The 22,734-nt window shown below is 36.4% G+C and overlaps 1 protein-coding gene across 1 annotated transcript in view; it reads right to left on the minus strand.

The window, feature by feature from the left end:
• The window catches only part of prss12 (protease, serine 12), a 36,417-nt gene that overhangs the window by 8,933 nt on the left and 4,750 nt on the right, over window positions 1-22,734 (minus strand). Inside the window, exons 4-11 of the mRNA XM_015376304.1 lie at window positions 22,575-22,725; window positions 19,664-19,842; window positions 18,093-18,234; window positions 17,776-17,996; window positions 13,686-13,827; window positions 7,417-7,622; window positions 5,986-6,064; window positions 4,075-4,197 (exon numbers count right to left, since the gene is read on the minus strand). Of these exons, the coding sequence (XP_015231790.1) occupies window positions 4,075-4,197; window positions 5,986-6,064; window positions 7,417-7,622; window positions 13,686-13,827; window positions 17,776-17,996; window positions 18,093-18,234; window positions 19,664-19,842; window positions 22,575-22,725 (1,243 nt within the window). The remainder of the gene's footprint in view (window positions 1-4,074; window positions 4,198-5,985; window positions 6,065-7,416; window positions 7,623-13,685; window positions 13,828-17,775; window positions 17,997-18,092; window positions 18,235-19,663; window positions 19,843-22,574; window positions 22,726-22,734) is intronic.

Consider the following 22,734-nt stretch of genomic DNA (forward strand, 5'->3'; position numbering starts at 1 on the left):
CAGCCTGGTCCCGGAGGGCTTTACCGTACGAACAGGAGAAGTGGCACGAGTGAAATTAGACACCGCCATCTGACAACATGCCGTAATTTATAAATGTTTAAAATCAGATTGGGTCCGGATTAGCGAGCAGGTGGGACCGGTCCAGTCCGCTAATCCGTGACCTCTGCAGTAGAGTAATGTCACAATGAATACGTATTTAGAAAAACCCAACAATTGAAGCGTGTTTATTTACAGTGTAGCCATTAAGTAGCCATAACTCAGAACATTTTTCAATCTAATTAAATTTCTCAAATTTTCTCACATTAAACTCCATTATGTATATGTGAGTAAATGATTTTTAAAATTTATTAAGTCATATTGTGAAATTCTTCGCAGTTTTTCATTCATATTTTGTTGATCCACCTTTGGCAGCCATTACAGCCACAATATTTTTCAAATATGATGCCACAAGCTCAGTAGATCCCTTTTTAGACAATTTTCACCCAGAATCAGGTTTGATTTCTGGTTTGGCCACTTCAGGACATTCACACACTGGTCACTCCGTTTCAGGTCTCACCTGTGTGCTTTTGGGTCTTGCCCCAGTCAGAGATCAAGAGAACCCCTTAGCAGGTTTTCTTCCATGGTGTCTCTGTACATTGCTGCATTCAGTTTTCTCTGTATCCTTACTACTCTGCTATTCTGGCTGCTGAAAAACCTCCCAAAAGCATGATGGTTCTACTACCATGCTTTACTGTAGGCATGGTATTGGCCGGGTAATAAGTGGTGCCTTGCTCCTCCAAATATGATACACCAAGGACTTCAATCTTCATCCCAACAGAGGACCTAGTTTCTCTTGGTCTGATGTTTTTTTTTGTTTTTTTTTTATTAAGTAGTAGCTTTTATCAAGCCACTATACAGTACAGACCTGACTGGTGGATTGTTGCAAAGACAAGGGGTGTTCTCTTTCCACAAGGGAATGCTGGGACTCTGACAGAGTGACCATGGGGTTCTTGGTCACCTCCCTCACTAACGCCCTCAGTTTAGATGGCCAGGCAGTTCTAGAGAGAACCCAGATGGTTTAAAATGTCTTCCATTTACTAATGATGAAGTCAACGGAGATCTTTGGGACCCTCAGTAATAAATTCTCTGTATCCTTCTTCAGATTTGTGCCTCAAGACATTCCTGCATCAAAGGATTAAAGGTTTTTGATCTTATGCTTGGTGTTTGCATTTTGACATCCAATGTCAGCTGTAAAACCTTATATAGACAGGTGTGTTGGGATTATTTTTTGTTATTCATGTGTGCGCTTTTTAAACCCTAATATTACCGGTACCTACCTGTTAAGTATAGTAGACATATCACATCGTTTTTCTAAGCATGGTTTAACACTATATAGAGGCAAATTCACAGACAGATAATAATTCTTCACAGAGAAAACTCTGGTAGTCTGCATCGGGTTGTCATTGATCTAAGAACACTGTCTAATATCATAACAAGGCTGGAGCCAGTGATGTCTCATCTTTTACAAACAATATGTGTGATGTAATCATGAGACGATGTTGCTGGCTCTGAAAGAGCAGACCAATAAAAAAGCTTCTTTTAACTGTTATTCAAGGCCCTCTCTGATGAAGCGAGCCCGGTAGGCTTACAGCATGTAATCCTGAGCCATTTCTATGGTCCAAGTAAAATGAAATTCGGGTAAACCTGCAGTCTTGTTTTATATTGGAAACGGTTATTTAAAGTGGTTGTTACCAGTGATTGCTACCAGGATGAGGACTGGAAGGAAAGCTCCAAGCTGCTACCATCTCCAGGGGGCTGTGGCTTTCATTACAGGTATGCACCTTTCCTAATTATGTTCAGTCAACTACATGTATCACAGGTCTACTCCATTTAGACTAGAAATACTTCAAGAAAGATCAGTAGAATACATAGAAAACAATGGGTTCTATTGTAAATAAATATGCGAAATAAATATTCTTTTTACATTGTCATAACAGGGTATTGTGTGTGAATTTTGTGGAGACAGATCATTTTAATATCACTGAGAACAAGGCAGTTAAATCACTAAATATGAAACTGGGCAGGGTTCCTAATGCATTCTGGATGCAGCATATACAGTGGGAAAGATAATACCACATGAAAAACAGGAATATTAACCAACTCCACAAGTGCAGCCAATACGTCCCACATCCAGTATCTAAATAATATAAGGCAATTGAAGCATTAAGCTGTTCTGAGCATTGATTAACTTTGAATTACGTTTTTAGAAAAATGGTCTAGTTCTCCCTGTTTAAAATGGGAACGATAAAAGAACATAAATTCTCAGCTAAACCTGCTTACATTTACAGTCAAAATGATACATTGCAGACATAAATTGTCATACTGCTTGCTGTTTCTCTTTTAACATTTGTTATCATCAATCTGTTTATTTTTAAATAAGGAATCAGAATCCGAATCGCTTTATTAAAGGAAGGTGAGACAAAGTGGTCTTTAATTTCTGTCTCTCAAAACCAAGCAAATAAAAACTGTGATGTGCACTTGCTTGTTGTTCTTTAGTAGAAAGGTGTGGATCTCTGCATCTCCTCTAGACTTAGTCTTGTTCTTTGTTCACATCCCTAAACAACTTAGTAGGATAACATTAAATAAGATAATTTAGATACCTTTAGTGTTATAAATGTACCTCACCCTATTGTACATTTGCTCTTAATCAGGCATCCCCAAACTCGGTCCTCAAGGCCCCCTGTCCTGCAGGTTTTAGATTTTTCCCTGCTTCAGCACAGCTGGTTATAATGATTGCAGTAGACCAAAAGCCTGTTAATCAGCTTTCAATTAAAATCAGCTGTGCTGGAGCAAGGAAACCTCTGAAACCTGCAGGACAGGGGGCCTTGAGGACCGAGTTTGGGGACGCCTGCTCTTAATAATACATTTTTTTTTCTCAAATAAACCTGTAAGGCCTTCATATAACACGCCTTTTTTACTACTTACTTGACTTCTAAAAGCAATAGGTGCTACTAATCATATTTAGGATGTTTTAGATTACACGGCTGATATGTATTGCATGTATATATTATTCTCTCTCTATTTCAGGCTGTAGTTTCATCATAACAAGAGGTGAAAAGGGTAAAGTAATTAGCATACTTTGCAAGGTACTTCAATTAAAAAAATTAAGCATTATGAATAAGGCTGGATTGCACCTTGGAGCAGTTGGATTTTTTCATTGCACAGTAGTAAAACATAACAATACATGTAAGCTTTGAATTGAAGAAAGTGGTTATTTGGCCAGAAGAATCAGTGTCTTGCATGCCTGGTCGATATATGGTCACCTAACCTTTCAGTCCCTGCTTTTTCCTCTCTGGTGTTATCTTTATAAAAAGATGAGTCGTGTAAAGTAAAACTGTGAGTTTTTTCACCTCCTAAATAAACATTTCGTGGTCCATGGTGTCTTATGACATGAGATTCTTTGGTGGCTCTGAGCTGAGGCCGCAAGTAATGTAGTGCACATGTAGCACATTAGTGACCGTATATCGTGATATACGTACTATTATGCCTAAATCTGGCAATAGTATTTATTTTTTCATATAGAAAGTAAAAGTTTCCATATTAAAAGTATGCATCTGGCAGTCATACTAATTCCAGAAGGAAACTTCAGTAAAATATGTCTTCCTCTTTAAAATGGGGAAAAAATCAGGATTTATAGTGGTGGAGCGTCTGACACATGTGGCAAGTTGTGGTTCTACGATTAATGGCAAGGAGTGAAATCTAAACCTAGTAACGATATTTCTCCTGCAGCAGGTACAGCTTAACATGTACTATAAACATTAATGCTGACTGAATGGTTCAAATTTCTCCAACCTCATCATCTGCTTGAGTATGTGTTCACTGATTAATTTCATGTTTCTGCCACCATACAAAGGCCCCAAGCGACATGTAACCCTACGTCTTGTTACCTGCACAAAGCTACAGGCAGAGCACCACCTGTAACGGTATGCATCAACCTGATTCAATGTATGCCGTAATAGTTTCATTAATTTAACTTAAATTACATGTAGTACTTTAGCAGAAAACAGCACATGTCATAAAGTGTTTGTTTCTGACCTTTTGAAGCAGTGCGCTGAGGTCAGGACCCAGCAGGTGTCAATGAGCGTTCCACCACACACCAGCCTCCCATCTCCTCGAGACCCTCGCAAACGAATGGCAGCCTGCCATGGCCAGCCACCCCTTTAAACACAAACATGCACAAAAACAGTCCCCTGTCACATCCAGAGCAGCTTACAGAGTAAAAGGAAGAACAAGAAATTCATAGTGTTGCATTTAAGATGAGCTGTGTTCCATTTAGGCCATGCAACAAATTAGAATGAAATCACGCATGTGGTTGCTGCACACAGATATGTAAACAGAAACCATAAACAGAAGGACTTTATAGCAACATGAGCGCATGATTTATGCTTTTCTGGGGAGAAACACTAACATCCCTTTCAGACAGAGGTCACAAGAGGCAATGTGAGGCATAAACATGCAATCATGAACCACACTTACAAAAAGGACAGATGAGGCAGAAATGATCAATCACTGAGCCATTTGCAGGAATAATTTACATTTATCTTCAACATTTAGCAACATCAACTACTGGCTGATGTCCTTTATTTTGAAAAACATTTACTTGGTCTTTACAACTTGCTCTCAAAAAAATTTTTTCATCATCTTATTTGCTTCAAAGTTACATTTATTTTAAACAGGTGAATAAAAATATTGTGTGGTGATTATTTAGATTAAAGCTGGAAAAAATATAACTTATAAGAAAGTAAAGGTAAATGGCGAGGTTTTTAAACAATGTCTGTTTGACTGTCTGAATGACTGAATTTTTATTCTTATTGAAACTTTTGTAATAACATGTGATAACATGTATGATAAACAAACATTTACCCTCAAAAGGCTAAAGGTTCTGAAACTTCATGTTCTGAAGGTTTAGCTCACATAAGGATGAGGGCCTAAAACCAAGAAAAAAAACAATTAACTGATAGTAACTGCTTACAGCTTCCTAGCAGAAGAAAATCCTCATCCAATTTAATTCAAAAAACAAGTTTTCCTAAAGTGCACAATATCAAGATATATGTTGAATAGATTTAGCCTAAATTCAAATTAATAGTGATTTGATTTTGTTGGTATTGACATTCTGTTTGACTCTGATCTGATCTAAATTGGAATCAGGCTTTTCAGAATAATTCATGGAAATATATATTTTTTCTTCTATTTGTTAAAGTTTAAAGATTCAAGATGTTTTTTATTTTTATTTTGTTGCCTTAACCAGATGCACATTTGATGCACACAAGTCTAGGCTGGATGGCAAGAAGCCACTGAATTAGACCTTTACATTTTTTAGCGTTTTTCCATTGGATCAGTGTTTGTGTTCTTAACTTCCTTTTTGTTTATTTTTCTGACAAATTGGGTTATATCATCAGGGATAGAAACAGGGGAAAAAAGGAGAAAGTGTACCAATCCCTAACAACAGTTTAACGGAGAATCCACTTAATATTGGGCATTTTGAAAACAGGGGGAGTACAAACTAGATTAAAATAGCCTCTTCTGATTTCATTCTTCTTTTAAGTTACTGAATGAAAAATATTTGGGATGTCTAAACATGTTTCAATACTTCTATCTCGTTTTTCCAGAATCCAGAACTGGAAAAGGATTAAAAGTATTTCCAGACGTCTGCATGATAAAGATAAAGAAAAAAACATCTGCTTTACACCATGTTTGTCATGCTTATTTTATCTTAAATGACAAAAAGAAATTCAAGCAAATAACTTTTTGTCACTGCAAAACATGTTATTTAAAAATTAACAGAGATAAAATTCAGGTGTATCGTCTAAAACCCAGAGCTGGAGACATGCTCCACCTTTAAATCAGCTGGCAACCATTTGCAACATGTAGAGTTAAAATGTGGTCATTTCCTCTGACTGCTTCTCTTTGTTCTGTTATTAATAACATCTGTCCCCTCCATCTCACCTCAGTGAGTTTTCTCCTCCTATGATCCGGCGCTGGCGAGTGTGTATGAGGCGCAGACCGCAAATTGAGCTGACAGGATCTGAGAGAGACAAAAGAGGAGCCACCGGTCATGTGTTTGAGAGAATGCGTGGAAAGGTGATGATTGCCATACCATAAACTTCAGCTTCGATTTTCCTCTTGTTAAATATTTAGACAAGTTAAAAAATATGAGGTTTGAAATTTACCTTTGAGTAAAACATACAAGGCTGAAATCCATTAGAAATAATGTATTAGAACTCCATTTTAGAGCATAATGGATGTTAAAGTGTAGGCAGTGAGACAAAACATTGTTTTGGCATATGTTTAAACTGGAAGAAATTTGCATTTTTGTGCAAATCAACTTTTCTCTGAGTTAGGCAGGATGAAGAGGAAAAAAGTTTGACCATTGTACCATCTGGAGATATACTATAGGGCCTTGCAAAAGTATTTTACCTCCTGAACTTTTTCGCATTTATTGAAGTTGCAACCACAACTTAAATTTATTGGTGTTTAATGTGATAGAGCTGCAAAAAAATAAAAACAAAAAAGAAAAGAAAAAAAACAGCCTGCCACATTAAGCACTGTTGAATCCATTGTCAGTTATCTAACTAGTGAAAAGAGTATGGCACCATTGCAAAACTTATTGAAAAAAAAATTAATAAGAGATTATGCCAGAAGGCTCATGGCAGAATCTGTTGACAAGACAAATAGTAGCCATGATCTCCACCTGGCGAGCCCAAATATAAGTCATATGTTCATTGAAAAACTTCCTTCTGTGATGAAACCAAAACTGAACTTTATGGCCAACACTTAAAAGCTGTGGAAAACTTCATTTATAAGTGCAGTGAATATTATTCTGGAAAATGTCTACTATTCAGGTCTCAGGTAAATGCATAGCATACATTTTAGGATTTCATCCTGAATGACTGTGACAGTTATGAAAAACTTTGTTGGCCTATCACATTAAATCCTCATAAATTACAATGAGAACTGTAATGACGTATTGCACACTCACTTAAAACAACTTAATATGCTAATAAAGACAGCTGACTCCTCTTAAAAAGCTGTGCAAAGAAAATCCTTCATAAAATGTAAAAAGTACATTAGGGAACCTATAAACTTTTTTTTAATGAAACTGCTGTACAACAGAACCACTCAATTAGGTATTTATGAATTGAACTGAATTGAATTATTGGGAATTAAGAATCAGGAAAATTGTCCCTTTCTTTGCTCTACATATTCTTAAGAAGCTCCAGATTTGGTAAAGCACTTCACCTAGTTAGATTTCTTCCGCCATGTGTTTCTTATTTCTGTGTTTACTGCACAAGAAACACAGCGTTCTACAAACACATTAAAGTTTTCTGTATAATTCTTCACATAAAAGAAATGTAGTTTGTTTACTCTTTGCCTGACCTTTAACCTCTCGGTTGCTGTGTTGTGATTCTCCATAGTCACAGATGACCCCGGCGTCCTCACTGTGGCGGCAGTTGTGCGTGCCAGGCCTCTGTTTGATGCAGTCCGCCAAAGAATGTTCCTCGCCATTACAGTTGACATTGTCGACGTGGATGGGGCCAGTCCCTTCTCCAAAGTATGCCATTACACGCGCCTTTGCCTCACCACTGCAGTGAAGAGACTTCAGATATAATAGGAGCTTTTCAACCAACAACAATAATTTTGATAAATCAATAAAAGAAGCTTGGAGCTGATGACACATTCAGTTGGACGCTATTGTGTGACATTCCTAGGTTTTGATGCAAACCAGTTTTAACACTGAAAATTTGATATACTATACTTTTTGCATCCGAAGCCTATAAGCTGTGGTTATGAATGCATAGGCTGTAACTGTGATTTTAATTAAGATTGAAGAGATAGCTGAAGGAGATTGTCTTATATTGCGTCCCTGGAGTTGGTGGGTGACAAGTTCTGTAACCCCAGTCATCCATTGGGGATCCCATGTCTCTTAGTAAGTCATCTAGTATTGAATGTGTGTCTCTGAGAGCTCCCTGAGCAATACTTAGCATGCTGAGGGTAAACCTCCACATCACTTGGAAGTAAGCCTAGAAACTGACATCATGCCTCTTTAGAGTGTCTCTCTAACCACACACACATGTGTAACTGGTAAAGTACAATAAAATCTGCTTTTGATGGAAAATCCATTCTACCCATTGACCAATGTGGATACTTTCCTTTGCAGTATGCACCTATGTTAGAACATCTGTTTAAGATGTTGAATGGGGAAGTGAATGATGAGATGATATGAAAAGTGGTGGTTCTAAAACTTTAATAACATCCTCCAACCAAAAGGGAAAAAATCCCTCTATTATCAAAAACAATAGGTTTCTGCTCTATTTTTGAGCATGTTATACAAAGTTTATCAAATGATTTAAATTGTAGTTTTAAGGAATATAATAAAAAGAAAATGCAAAAGTCACTATTTTTTTTATGACATCATAAGACCATCCAAAGACAGAGCTTGAAGTTCTAGTACTTTTTATAGCAGTACATACATTTTTTTTAAACTCCAATCAGTTAAAGCAATACAAAATTAAACAAAATTACAATTAAAAAAAAGTAAAAGCCTTTCCACATTTGAAACAATTTACTTCACATTAGACTACAGCTTTATATTGACAGCGTCATTGCCTTCAGAGCTACTTTGTTTGCCTTATGGGAAATGTCATGTAATAAGCTGTTACCACACCCAGCATGCGAAAAAAATAAATTAGATCCTGATATGGTTGTTATACACCTTAAACCAGCCTTATGGCTTTAATTCTTCCACAGTTATGTTCTCCAGATGTAGCATCAGAGAAGTATGTGTCATAGAAGAGAATGACGCTGGGGGACAGTCTTATTTTGAAGTCATGAAAAACAAAAAATCTAGTTTTGTTTCAATTAAATATGCAGAAAACTTATCATCAATCAGCAGGTTAAACAAGCAGTTATAAGGTTTAGGTCACAGTTTTTAGCATTAGTAAAAAGTCAGAAAAAAACAATGAAAATGTCAATTTTTATTATTTTTTTTATGTAAATGGTTTTCCTTCACTCAGCCTGCATGGGATATGGAAACAAATAAAAATTCCAGACATGAGAGGAACATAAGACACAGGCCAGGTCTTAAAGGTGTTGATTGATTGAGCAAAAGGAGGAGGCAGTCTGGATTCACTTAGCGGAGCCTAATGTAAAGAGTGATCTCGTTCAAAAGCCACAACTTCAAACTTAAGTTCTTCTCCAGAATTTGACCTAATTTTCAACATCCTGAGCTTGACCACAACTGCATATAAAATATTTAAAAGAGATTATTAAAGAATTTGGAGAATCATTAAAGGCAAGCATATCTTGTTGCAACATGTGCTGTTTACATTTAATATGCATTGACTTCAGCAAAATTTCAATCCAGTTACACTGCTAGAGCATTTTCTCTCATTACTGATGATCTGAATTATTGCCACGTACACAAGAAAAAAAGAAAAGAAAATAATATAAAAAGTTGTTTTCTTCATTTGTTGGGCAGCTTTAACATCTAAAGTTGTGTTTTATATTCCTGCAGTAGATATTGTCACTATATAGTGCACTCACTGAGGTTGTACATTACAATGGTCAAAATAATCCTACATTTGCTGCAGTTAGAACTTTAGGCCTGATATGTTCATTGTAACATTAGTATACTAATCCTAATGTTTGCATAAGTGTTAAAAAGGGTCTCAGATTTGAGAGGGTCTGGCTGCAGACCTGCACTGTCAGGATGCTTTGTTGAAGACCTGCACAATGTGGTCTCCTGCACTGTCAGGACCAGAAGTTTATTCTGGACGTTTTATTCTGAACCTTCAGGAATTGCGTGCAGCACATGTGTGCTACCTGAATTTATTAGAAGAAGAAGACATATATTTTGCAAGGTGACTGCTCACTTAAATGCACCTTTTCCCTACTCTTCCCAATCTAAGTAACAAGAAAACAGTGTTTTGTCATATACTTTTTGGGTGATTTTCTTTTACTTATTAAAAAATTATCTGTCTCCTACAGACATATTTTTCAATTGCTACTCCTGCTTGAACTTTAGTTCAACTCTGCACATCATGCTGTGAAATCTGCTGTTCCCGACAATTAAAACACTTCCAAGAAAATAAATAAACAGTTGAAAGTTTGTTTTCTACCTACTGTTTTCTCTGGTGCCAAGGGGAAAAAAAGTTATTGGCTATGTTGGTCATGTATCTAGGTATTCAGTAATTCACTGTGAGTAAACAAAGCTTAGATAATTTTAAATCACACACCCTCCTCTGGCACATCTAGTTGGGCCAACAGCAAATGGTAAATGGACTGTACTTATATAGCGTTTTTTCACATCATTTGACCAAAGCGCTTTAAACTAAATTTAGACACACTGACATACTGATGATGCAAGCTACATTTTAGCCACAGCTCCCCTGGGGCTCACTAACAGAAGCGAGTCTGCTGTACATTGGCGCCACCAGTGAAGGTAAGAACATATCCAGAGAATACTAGAAGAATAAAGACTATATGATCTAATACTTGCAACAGAGATAAGAGATGTCATTAGAAATTAACTGAGGTAATTTTGGTATTTTGACGATTTCTTTTTTTAACGATGTTCAATTGAACTGATTATATACAAAATTATTAAACACATGAATAGATAAAGAATTCTATATTAAAAATCCACGAAATAAACACGGGAACATCAAATAGTTCCAGTATACTAGCTTCATCATATTTTTCTTTTACTTTGAAAGGCTTTGAATAAACTTCTGGATCTGACAGTGCAGGAGACATCACAGTGCAGGTCTGCAACGAAGGGTCCTAACTCTCAATTTTGTTCATTTATAGGTTTTTGAAGTAGAAAATTTTTAAAAGGTTTCTGAATTAAGAATGCCTATATTTGTATTATCGGTACAGAGGCTCCACTTTGTGATATAGCTTTTATGTTTTGATATTTATCTTATGTATTAAAGATTTATAAAGCCATAACTAATCTGCATTGCTGTTGGTAGTTTTGAACAGTAAAATAAAACTAGTAGTAGACAAAAGGAGGTTTTTCTTTAACTGAGTGGAGACAAAAAGAATATTTCAAATGTGCTATAGAAAATGTTTCCAACTCTTATGTAATCAAATTGATCAATGTTATGAATCGATTTTACCTGATAGTGAAATACCTGCGATTTCTTATTGTGGTACTTGCAATTTTTACCTGGAAAAACAATTTATATTAAACTTTTTTTTAAAACTAATTGCAGCAGGAAATCCCAGACTACCTGGCTGGCTTCAGTGAGCTTTTACACTGGGGACTCCCTTTTAGGACTGAAATAATTAATGGCATTAATTTGATTAATCGATTATTGAAATAATCGGCAACTAATTTTGCAATTGATTAATCGTTAACTGGAGTATAGAGACTTTAAAACATGCCTTAAGCTGATAGAATGACCCACTTAGAGCAGTGATTATATCAAGATTGTAAAAAAATATGTTGCCCTGCGATGGACTGGCGACCTGTACAGGGTGTACCCCGCCTCTCGCCCATAGACTGCTGGAGATAGGCACCAGCACCCATTGCGACCCCACTTGGGACAAGCGTGTCAAATAATGGATTGATGTAAAAAAAATACATTTACATTTTGGATTGAAGATTAAAAAAGAATTCTGTTTGTCAAAATGCATTATCCAGAATTCTTCAAGTGAAAAAGTTTAAGTTTCCCCTGGTTCAATTTCGTAATAAGTCTTCTTTAAACAATTTTTGGCTATCCGATTATGAATCAGCTCATAAAAGATATAATCAACAGATTAATCGATTTGCAAAATAAGTTGCAACCCTCCCTCCCTTGCCTGTATTGGGGGGGGTCTGCTGCTCCAAACAAATATATTTAAATAGGATTATAATCCTGATAAAGTGACGGTTGCTCTTTGATGGTGTACTTTCTCACTTAAAAACATGTTCAAACTACTTTTTTTTCCAACTCATTAAAGCAAATAAATCCAAAACACTCTTTGAACTGCAAGTAAAAGAACAGAGCAGCTTAACAACCGGGGCACCGAGCATCCAGAGTATCCAGCATTCCTCATTAAGAGTGTTTGACTTCAAAATGTCCAAGTAGAGCTGTTGGACCAATATTATTGATGCTCAAAATGCATTTGGAAGTCAGGAGCTTTTGAAAATAGCATTTTCATAAACACTGACTGCCCTGGTGGCCTGAACCCCTCAGCTACAGAGCCACAAAATATCTGAAGAGGTGGGTAGTATCGTACAATATCTAATAAATATAATGCTAGATAGTTACAGTAGCTTTTTTGCTACAAATTGTTATTTTTTATCAAAGTCAGTGAAGTGTAAGTCTGCCTCTTAAACAAACCATTTTTTAATTGCTGGCAAAGGTTACAACATATTGTACTAATAACTACAACAACTTTGTGAAGTCTGCATCAGTTCTTCATCCTTGCTTTTGTTGGAGGTCATGCTACTAAATAAACATGTTTACCATAATCCCTCTGGTGAAAGGAGGAGAACAGAGCTGCGAGACTGCCACAGGATTGGTGGCACAAAAAGTTGCAAATATGGTTTTCCAGCAAGTCACGGGGGGTGGGGGGTGGGGGGGGTTGGACCACTAAATCATCTCATAAACAGTATATTACCATGAGGCGACGGTGGCATCGGATGAAGGAGTTTGCCCTACAACTGGAGGGTTGTCAGTTCAAGCTCTGGCTTTCAGTGTCATTATGTCCTTGGGTAAGACACTTCACCCTCAATGCCGACTGATGATGGTCGGAAGGCCCTGTCAGTGAGCCCAAGGGCAGCTGTCGCTACAATGTAACTTGCCACTATCAGTGTGTGGGTGTGTGCAAGAATGGGTGAATAACTGAAGTCTTCTGACATGAAAAAGCACTATATAAGTACAGGCCATTTAGCTTTACAGGGATATATTTGGTAGAAAAGTCCCTAATTGCTGCTTTAAATGCCAAAAAAATGTACAATGTCAATTAGGAATGTTATAAATTTACAATGTATTATAATAAATATTTATACAATGATTCAAGTTACTATACATTCTAAGTCAGTCAAACCTCATTTAAATTTAGTCCATCAATTTTAATCCAGACCACTTTAAATACAAGTTAGATTTTTCAGTGAAATTGAATTGACAATTCAACACAAATTATTGGAAAAATCTGTGACAAAGAACCACTGCAGCTTGCATCCAATCTTGAATTTACAGCTTGGTCAGATGATTGTTGCTACATTGGTTCACGTTTGCTGTGTAATGCAATAATCAAAAGGTTGCTTCTTTGAAAACTGGTTGGAAACTGCTGTGAAGGGTCTGTAAACAATGCAGTGTTTCTTTGAGTACTGTTTGCCCAACACAAACAGTTTACTGACTGCCAGTCTGATGTATGGCGGCAGGTAAATCGTTAAACTTAGCATTTACAATTGCAAAGAACAGCTGCTTTGCTCCTCTTTCACACCAATATATGTTAGATTAGGTTGAAAACATTTAAGGTAAAGGAATATTTTCAAAGAGTTTTTTTTTTTAACTAAGGTTGTAAATTATATCTTAGTACGCCTCGGTGGGGGTACATAAAAAGTTTGTAGTTACTGTTTGTAGCCTCGTCTCTTAAACTACAAACCCGTTATATGCACCGTCTCTAAACATGTAGAAGTGCAATATCGATACCTGTAGCCGAGCTGCCTGCACACCACCTCCGCATCTTGATCAGTCCATCCATCATCACAGACGGTCCCCCACTGGCCGGACAGAAAGAGCTCAACCCGGCCTTCCCGGGAACTTTCGCCTCCCACAAGACGTACAGGGATACCTGAAAAACAACACACACACAAATTAAATGTATTCAATTTACCCGTACAATGATTTGACACACAAATATAAAATAGCCATAGACAGTTTCTGAGAAATTTACTCAATATTGTAAGGATAGGATTTTTTGTGAGGTACTCAATAATTATGGAATGAATTTTATTGATCTCACAATTCACTTCTGCATTTAACCCACCCCCTTGAGTGCAGTGGGTTGCCGCTGTGCGGGGTCCTGGAAGTAGTCTGGGGTTAAAGGTCTTGCTCGGGGACCCAAAGTGGAATTTGGTGGGAGTTGAACTCGGGACCCAGAGTGGCTCCGGGGACCTCCAGGACCCACCGCAATATATATACAGGTAATATATATGTGTGTGTGTGTGTGTGTGTGGGTAGAGCATTGTGCTTGAGTCCTGGAGGTTCTGAGTTTAAGTCCCACAGACTACTACTTTGGGTCCCTGGCTGAGTAAGACTCTTAAGCGTGTGAATTTAGTTTTTACCCCAAACTGCTCCAGGGGCAGTCTGGGGTAAAACTCAATTCACTAGCTGGAGAGTTTGGGAGTGCTCAAACAAATTACTCACACATTCCTAACAAACCTGATCCTCCGGGCTAAACTGTTTCTATAATGACAGCCTGCGCCGGCACATTTTACAAGGGAAGGAGTCGGCACATGTGTCCACCTTCCTACAGAATTTTTCTTTGGTGTAAGTGACCCTGGAGTTCCCCAAGGCTGTTCAGTCAGAAAGGCACATTTATTTCGCTTTTATTCTTTTCTGTTAAGTCAATGCTTCTTGATCTGTTTTTTTCTAGATGTGCACTAAAACACACCTAATGTCACATTAATAAGAGTTAGTTTTATGCTAAATATTACTAGGGCCTACTCCTGCTCAAACATATGCACATACATTGACTGAGTAGACACTAATGGCTTTTCAATGTGGAGGTTTAGCCTATCAGTTTACACTTCAATTAATCAAAGTTCAGACAGACTTTTTCATGTTTGCTTTGAAAACATATTGTGCTCTTTTGCATTTCTGTTTTTTTTTTTATTAGGAATGTTTTTTGAACTAACAGACATGTGCAGGCAGCATGTTGTTAACGGTACGTTTCAGAGCAAAATCAAGTTACTCTCAACACCTTCAGCACAAACTCAAACACATAACAGATTCAAAGAATCTTCTTAATGTGTCTGTGAAGGACAATAGGGGCGAGACCAAAGATGAGGAGATAACTGTGGGAATGTTTGCCTCTTAGTTTGCGTTTGGCTAATAAAGAAGTGCTCATGTTTGAGCTCCTGCATAGAAACACCAACACTTCTATTGCGTTTAACTAACACTAATACACACCCATTTGTGTTAAAATGGTTAGAAAGTGTGTAAATATTTGAGAAGAAAATTCATACGAGGTTCATAGACATTTAAACAGCTTCAGCAATCCCATAACAGAATGTTAATGTGAATGTAAATGACCGAAACAACTAAAATACAAAAGTGTCGCAACTCATAAATAGATGAAGTCGCCGTAATTTTAAAACCTCAGCAGTGATTCAAAAATGACTGAAAGGAGGAAAGTTTATAGCATTGCCTGATTTATCCATTGTTTATTCATTTCCAAAATATACCCTGACTAATTTGTCTGCATCACGATCAGAGAGGATCCAGAAAGAGACCAACACACATTTTGCACTTTTGACATATTAACCCAGGGCAAGGGGGAGGAGAATGTTCTTCACACTCTTTCCCAACAATGGAAACCTTCTAAACTTCCATCAAGAGGAACTCATTTCTATCTGAACTGCACTAAAGCTTTTATACATTAAAAATTATGACAATTACAGAAATGTGACATATAAACCTCTTTCCCTATGTTAATTTCTAGGCTTATAACAAATTTATTCTAAATTTGATTCATTAGTTCACAAGTCTGATTCATGAGTTTCATGTTTCATGGGTTAGGGTTAGTTTCATGGGAACAAAGATGCTTCATCAGGTTACAGCGTAAAACTTTTGCCAGTTCTAATTTTGCAACTCTGTGAATCACCTGTTTAACATTTGAAGCCGTGAGGTTTTGTAATGTAAAAGTGATTTTGCAAGCAGCACTAACAAAGGGCAAGTGAAATGAAAGCTTAGGCAGCAGGGATTACATTAAATGACCTCACCATCTTCATGTTCGAGGGAGAATGTTGTCTTTCCTCCTCTAAGTAATCTGAGATCTGTCTCCAGGTTCGGTTTAGCAATGATCTTAGATCAGATCAGCTTGTTTTTCCCTAATCAGTGAGCTGCACCACAAGCTACATTCAGGTCCGGGTTATCTTTAGATGGCCTGGATTAACCCAAACAATGAAAGATTAGATTGGAGACAAAGATATACACTGGGGTTTTACAACTCAGAAAACATTAATAACCTGCCTTAATTTTGAAGAGTTTGTTGGGATACATTAACAAACCTTAATGTCACATACTGTGGAGGATATATTCTTCATCATTAAACATATAAAACATTTTGCTTATATTTATATTCATCCTATTTTACTAATAAAATCAGTGGTAAAAAAGAAACTAATAGTGTAAATAACCCTTAACATATCATATCTCATTATATAACAGCTGAAAGGCAGAATAATGCTACGAGGATGCTTTTCTTCAAATATACAGCACATTTTCATATATCTACTTCTATAAATTATGAAATTATGTGTCATCAAACTGTGTTGGTGTATTACACAGTCCCAGTAAAATGTATTAAAGTTATTAGCTGTAAAACAATCAAAAGCGCAAAGGTTCAAGAGGTTAGAGTAGTCCTTTAGTAGATCAGAATTTAACTTTGCTTCTTTTTTCAGAGAGTAATGACAACAGTTCAAAAAAATCTAAAAAAAAAAAAAAAAACAATAAATAAATTTCAACAGATAAGATAATGAGGAAAGAACAGTTCATGGAAAGGTCAAAGCAATATGAAAACACATAGGCCTGGGAGTGAATAAATCTTTCGAATAAACAATAAATCCAAATATGCTGCCAGATTAGCAAGAAATCCAAAGAAATATTTAGGAATGATCGTCTCATGGCTTGATTTCAATCTAAAAAAAAATACATTTCTGAGAAAAAAATTAGCATTTTCTGTTGGCATCAATCAGTCACAGCAGGTCCTTGGAGTAATGGGTCAAAACTACCTTAAACTAATGTATGAAGCTTATGGAATAAAACCTAAATGTCCAAAATCTTACAGCTAGAAAAAGAAAATCCATTAAGTAAAAAAGGATTTGTGTAAACTACAGAATGGGAAGATATCTAAAACAAGAACCTTCAAAATATATTTTTTTTATTCTGGCAATCGAGAAAAAGAAAAAAAAAACAACTGGCTTAAAACAAGAAAAATTCAGTGCGATAAATTGTAATATATTAAAAAGGTAACATGTTAGGTAACACTCTTTTATACAGTGCGTGTAGAAATTGCAATGCAGTTGTAGTTAAGGCAGCAACATTTATTCTCTCAGCTGCCTTTCTATTTAAAAAGAAGGAAACAGCCAGTTAGTCCAATAAATGCCGTTTAAGCATGGATTTGGAATATTTGAAAAAAGCATTTAGAAAATATTAAAATACAACAAAATCTTGTAACTGGTGTTAAAAAGGAGTATGTTTGTAACACACCTTCACTATTTCCTGGCAGCAATACCTTGCAAATACCTTACAACACCCCATGTTTGAAAAGCAAAGCCATATAATAACCACATATTTGCGATCTTCTGACTTATAGGCCTTCATAAATCAGCAAAGCCAAGTTCGTGAAAATTTATTTAATGATTCTCATACGTTTAATCAATTTTCAACAGGTTTAAGACGCAGTCAGCAACATCTGATTAAAAGCATTAAAGTATTTAAGTATTGTTTTTTCGTATGTCACTGTTATGTGTTCCTTGTAAGGCATGCATTACAGTATGATAAGATGTGGTCTTACTGGCTGGAGGACTGTCTTTACTGTGCTTAGAGCTGCAGGCAATGTTAACATCTTCATGGTGTGTGCAGTCATGGTGGAGCCACTCCCTCCTGTTGCACAACAATAGGCTGGGTTCTTTTCCTGTACAGCTCACGTCGTCCAAAAGGATGGGACCTGACCCCACCCCAAACCGTGGAACTGGGTTTATATCAAGTCCTTCAGAAAGCAGAGTCTCGCCCATCCTGCCATGCAATAATACACAGGCTATACAACAACAAATAAAGGTATATACCTTGATAGTTAACCTTAAGTGAGATTGAATAAATACTCCATCTTACCTGTAACCAAGCTGTCGACATACGACTAGGGTGTTTGACTCTGTCCAGCCATCGTCACACACCGTCCCCCACTGACCCCGATAAAAGATTTCTAAACGTCCCTCATGGCTTCCAGCTCCGCCAACCAGTCTGGTGGTACCATCTGTAGAGATGAAGAGACAAAGAGACACTTATTTCAAGTTGCAGTTGTTACCTGTACTCTTAGATTTGACATATAAAAAATACATAAAGACATTCATGCTTTTTGGTATCATAATCAATAGTAATAGATTATGATAACAAATGCAGACTACATTCAAATAGGTTTATTAAATGACTGACCTAGTGCCAACTTAATTTCTTTGTTAAAAAGCAATACCTAAAACAACAATTGTATTACCGGTATTACTTAGTATGTTATGTACAATGTTTATTAAGATGTGCCCAATTTTAAATATACAAACTACAGAATTAATGTCTTGACCTACTGAAAATATTTTTAACTAAGTAGCTGCAGAGCACTAAACTGATAATTTGGTGAAGTCAGTTGGCTAACACTAGTAAAACTACTGTATGGCTTTTTTGTAGGGTTCCTACTAAATGTGTGTTGATTAAAATACCTCCCCCCATTTCATAAAGTTTGTGCTTTACTTTGAATTTTGTAATATTTAATTAGTCTTCCAACTGCTTCCTGCAACAGCCAATACAGTCTCTTTTAATCTGGAATGATTACTGTAAAGGATTAGGAAAAAATATTTGTCTGAGAATCCCAGAATTTCAAATATCTATGAAATAACAAATGGGTTTGAAAGTTGTGGAAAAAGCACTAGAACATGATCTAAAAAACAACAAACTGGGAGCTGAGTTTATGACTTCAAGCAATCTACTGTATAGTAAAAAAAAATCCTCTATTCCTGATATTTAGATTTTTTTTTAGGGCTTTGTTATTTTTCCCTAAGCAAACAATGTAGAATCAAAATAAGTACACTTCATTTTGCCATTATTAAAATAAGGCCAAGCTAAAGCCATATTGTCATACAGCAACAGGTCAAAGTGAATTCAGACTGTAAATGTAAATGAAATCCAGATGACCTGTTTCTAAACACATTGATTCCGTGACTACACATGAATCAATGTGTTGAAGTATTTACTTAACTAAGCAGAAGGAAAGCTCCATCTTTTATGGCAAAAATATGTATTTTCTTTCTTGATTTTATTTGCATTCTCTATAGTTTTGTTTTTTTATTTCCAAAAGAAAATTTAATCACTTGGCAACAAGAAAAGCAAACATTCTTTAATGTTAGTGTTTTCACTGTTGTTATTAATCACTGTGCATGTGGTAGAACATTATGATAGGTAGAGATAATTAGGCGTTGTTTAGTTCTTCTTAGATGCGTTGAAATGAACAGGCATGTTATCTGTCATAAATGTGCCTGACAATCAAACTAGATAAGAAAGTAAACTATCCCTGAGTGTATTCAGAGCTTTGGGTAAATGTTTCAGCAGGAAAAGCTGTGACTTCCTTTTGGGAGGTTGATCATGATAATGAATATCAGCGTGCTGTTCATTTAAAGGGGAAACTGATGATTCACCTGTGAGAGGGCTGCAGGACACTCCTGCATCCTCAGAGTGCAAACAGTTGTGTTCACCCCAGGCACTTTTTGGACACTGCTCTAAAGTGAGCTCATTGCCTGAGCAGCGTACCTCGTCCAACCAGACGCGGCCTGTACCTTTGCCAAAATGTGCTTGGCTCCATGCCCTTGCAACTCCACTGAAAATAAAGCACAGTGAACAGAAAATAAATGGCCTGCCCTTTAGTAAGTCTAATAAAATCAAAAGGCAATGTCCTCAGTGAAAACAGCAGGGTGTATGAAACAGTTCACATTTAAACTGGATGGCACAACCATTTTGCTTCTCTGACTTAATTCAAATTAAAACAGTGTCATCGTCAAATACGACTCTAAAAAACACAAACACTGGAAAACATTCGCCGGGAATGAATATAGTGTTGCTAAATATGCATAACTCTATGGTGCGAGGATCCATGGAAGAACAAAGAGGCTGATTCACTGTTTGACTTCCAGATGTTCTTTACGGCTCACTGTTCTGTCCGTTGTCTGAATGGAAAGAATACTTGTCATACTTTTAGACAGAGGGAGAGAAAGATGGCTTAACACCCACATTTACTCAGTCTCATTTTTTTCTTACGCACTCATTCCTTGATTTATTAACACAGCAGCACTATTGCTTTGTATAAGATAATACTTTTTTTTTTTAAAGAAATCAATATTGTTTATTCTAAGTGTGTAGGTGTGTTTCTGTTTCCTCATCTGAGTGGGAACAATTTTCCTTATTTACCAGCAAAGTGAGGTCCAATTTCGGTAAACAGAAGAAGGGGTTTAAGGCTAAGGCTTGAATTGAGTTTAGTTCAGGGTCAGGGAAAGGTAAGATTTGGAAACATAAAGGGTTAGAAATTACAGAACATTCATAGAAGTCAATAGGATTGGATGGTACTCACTGAAAATACCAAAATGAGAATAGGTGTTTGGTCTTGTTTTACCTACAATGTTGAAGGCAGAGTTTTAAAATATCCTACATTAAGATTTACAGTTATCCTCTATATCTCTGCTTCTGTCTCCTTGAACCCCAGTAGGCCTCAGAAGATGGCCGCTAACATTGAGCCTGGTTCTGCTGGAGGCTTCTTCCTGTTAAAAGGGAGTTTTTCCTCTCCACTGTCACTACAAGCATGCTTAATGAGCAACTTTTGGACACTATCACCTCAGAATTCATTAATATTAAATACTGGCTAAATAAAAATAAACTGTCACTAAATTTGAGTAAAACAAAATATATGATATTTGGTAACAAAAAAATAAATCATCATGCACGGGTACAAATAGGAGGGGTTGATATAGAGAAAGTATATGAAACTAAATTTCTCGGGGTGATAATAAATGACAAGATTTGCTGGAAGTCTCATATTAAATACATCAGCACTAAAATATCTAAAAGCATCTCTGTAATAGCCAAAGTAAGATATTTTTTAGATTACAAATCACTCCATGCTCTGTTCTGTTCTTTGGTCTTACCTCATTTAATTTACTGTATAGAGGTATGGGGAAGCACATATAAAAGTTCACTAGAGCCACTGTTCATATTGCAAAAAAGAGCCATGAGAATAATTCATAAAGTTGGATATCGAGAACACACCAACACACTATTTATAATGTCTAAAATCATGAAGCTTTATGATATGATAGAATTCCAAACAGCACAATTTCTATTTAAAGCTAGAAATAAGCTATTACCAAGTCACTTGACAAATTAGTTTTATGAGAGAGAGGGGGGGTATGATTTAAGGGAGATAACAAATTTTAAGATTCAAAGATACAGAACTGCAAGGAAAAGATTTTGTATAACAAATAGTGGAGTGAGGCTATGGAACAGACTGAGCATGGATTTGAAGCAATGTCCAAACATCAACCAGTTTAAAAACAAATATAAACAAATGATTTTTACAAGATACAGGGAGGAGGGGACTTGAGGGGGAATAGAACTTGCTCTGCCACTATGAATTAAAATCGATAAGAAGTCAAGAGAGATGAAAAAAAAAAAAAAAAAAGAGTGAGAGAAAAGGGTTTTTGGTTTATGGATATGTATGGATATATGTGTACGTATATGTAGATAGAGATATGTGTATACTGTCTATAGTAATTGGGGTGTGTATGTATATGCATGTATGTGTGTATGTGTTTGAGATACGGGTGTATGTGTAAGTATGCATGTGTGTATATATATGTATAGGTATCTATGAGTATGTGTATGTATATATATGTATATATGTATGTGTGTGTGTGTGTGTGTATATATAGATATGTATGTATGCTTAAACATAGGTAGATGTTAATATAGAACAGGGGTAGGATTTAATAAGTTTTATTACTTCTTCCTACTCCTTTTCGAACATGATGGGATGTATATATGTTTTTTTTTTCTTTTTCTTCTTTTTTTGTTTTGTTTTGTATGACTTTATTAATTTACTTATATTTGCTTTTTATTAAGTGTTCGAAATAAATGATCAATACAAAAATGAGGGATTGACTTTGAGTCAATGAGTCCATGCAATCTACTGGTTTTCCTTAGATGGAAAACTTTGAATCAATTTGACTGTATGATCTGGTGAACTGTAAAGTGCCTTGAGATGAAATTTGTTATGAATCGGTGCTATATAAATAAACTGATTTGAATTGAATTAGGAGTACTTCCAGGTATATATGGGGAAATCCAACTGGTCCCAGTATGGTAAAGTTATCTTCTTTAGGTTAGCGATAGGTTTAGGACTAAGATGTGGTCTGGGTTACACAATATAAAATGAATGTAACTCAATGAAATGTCCCCAAAAGCATGAAAACGCAGCTGTGTGTGTGTGTATGGGTGTGTTTTGTGTGTGGGTGGGGTGTTTGTGGGGGAAGGTACTGAGTGTCTGTGTATCCTTATTTTCACCTTAACCCCAGTTGTCGACACACCACCTCTGCATCATTGTCATCCCATTGGTCATCACATATGGAGCCCCATTGTCTTGCGTGGAAGACCTCGACCCTGCCCTCTGACTCTGACCGACCTCCTACTAGCCGGATAGGAAGGGTCCTGACCGCTGCCGAGC

Source organism: Cyprinodon variegatus, unplaced genomic scaffold (genome assembly GCF_000732505.1).
Source record: "Cyprinodon variegatus isolate N-32 unplaced genomic scaffold, C_variegatus-1.0 Scaffold132, whole genome shotgun sequence".
NCBI lineage: Eukaryota > Metazoa > Chordata > Actinopteri > Cyprinodontiformes > Cyprinodontidae > Cyprinodon > Cyprinodon variegatus.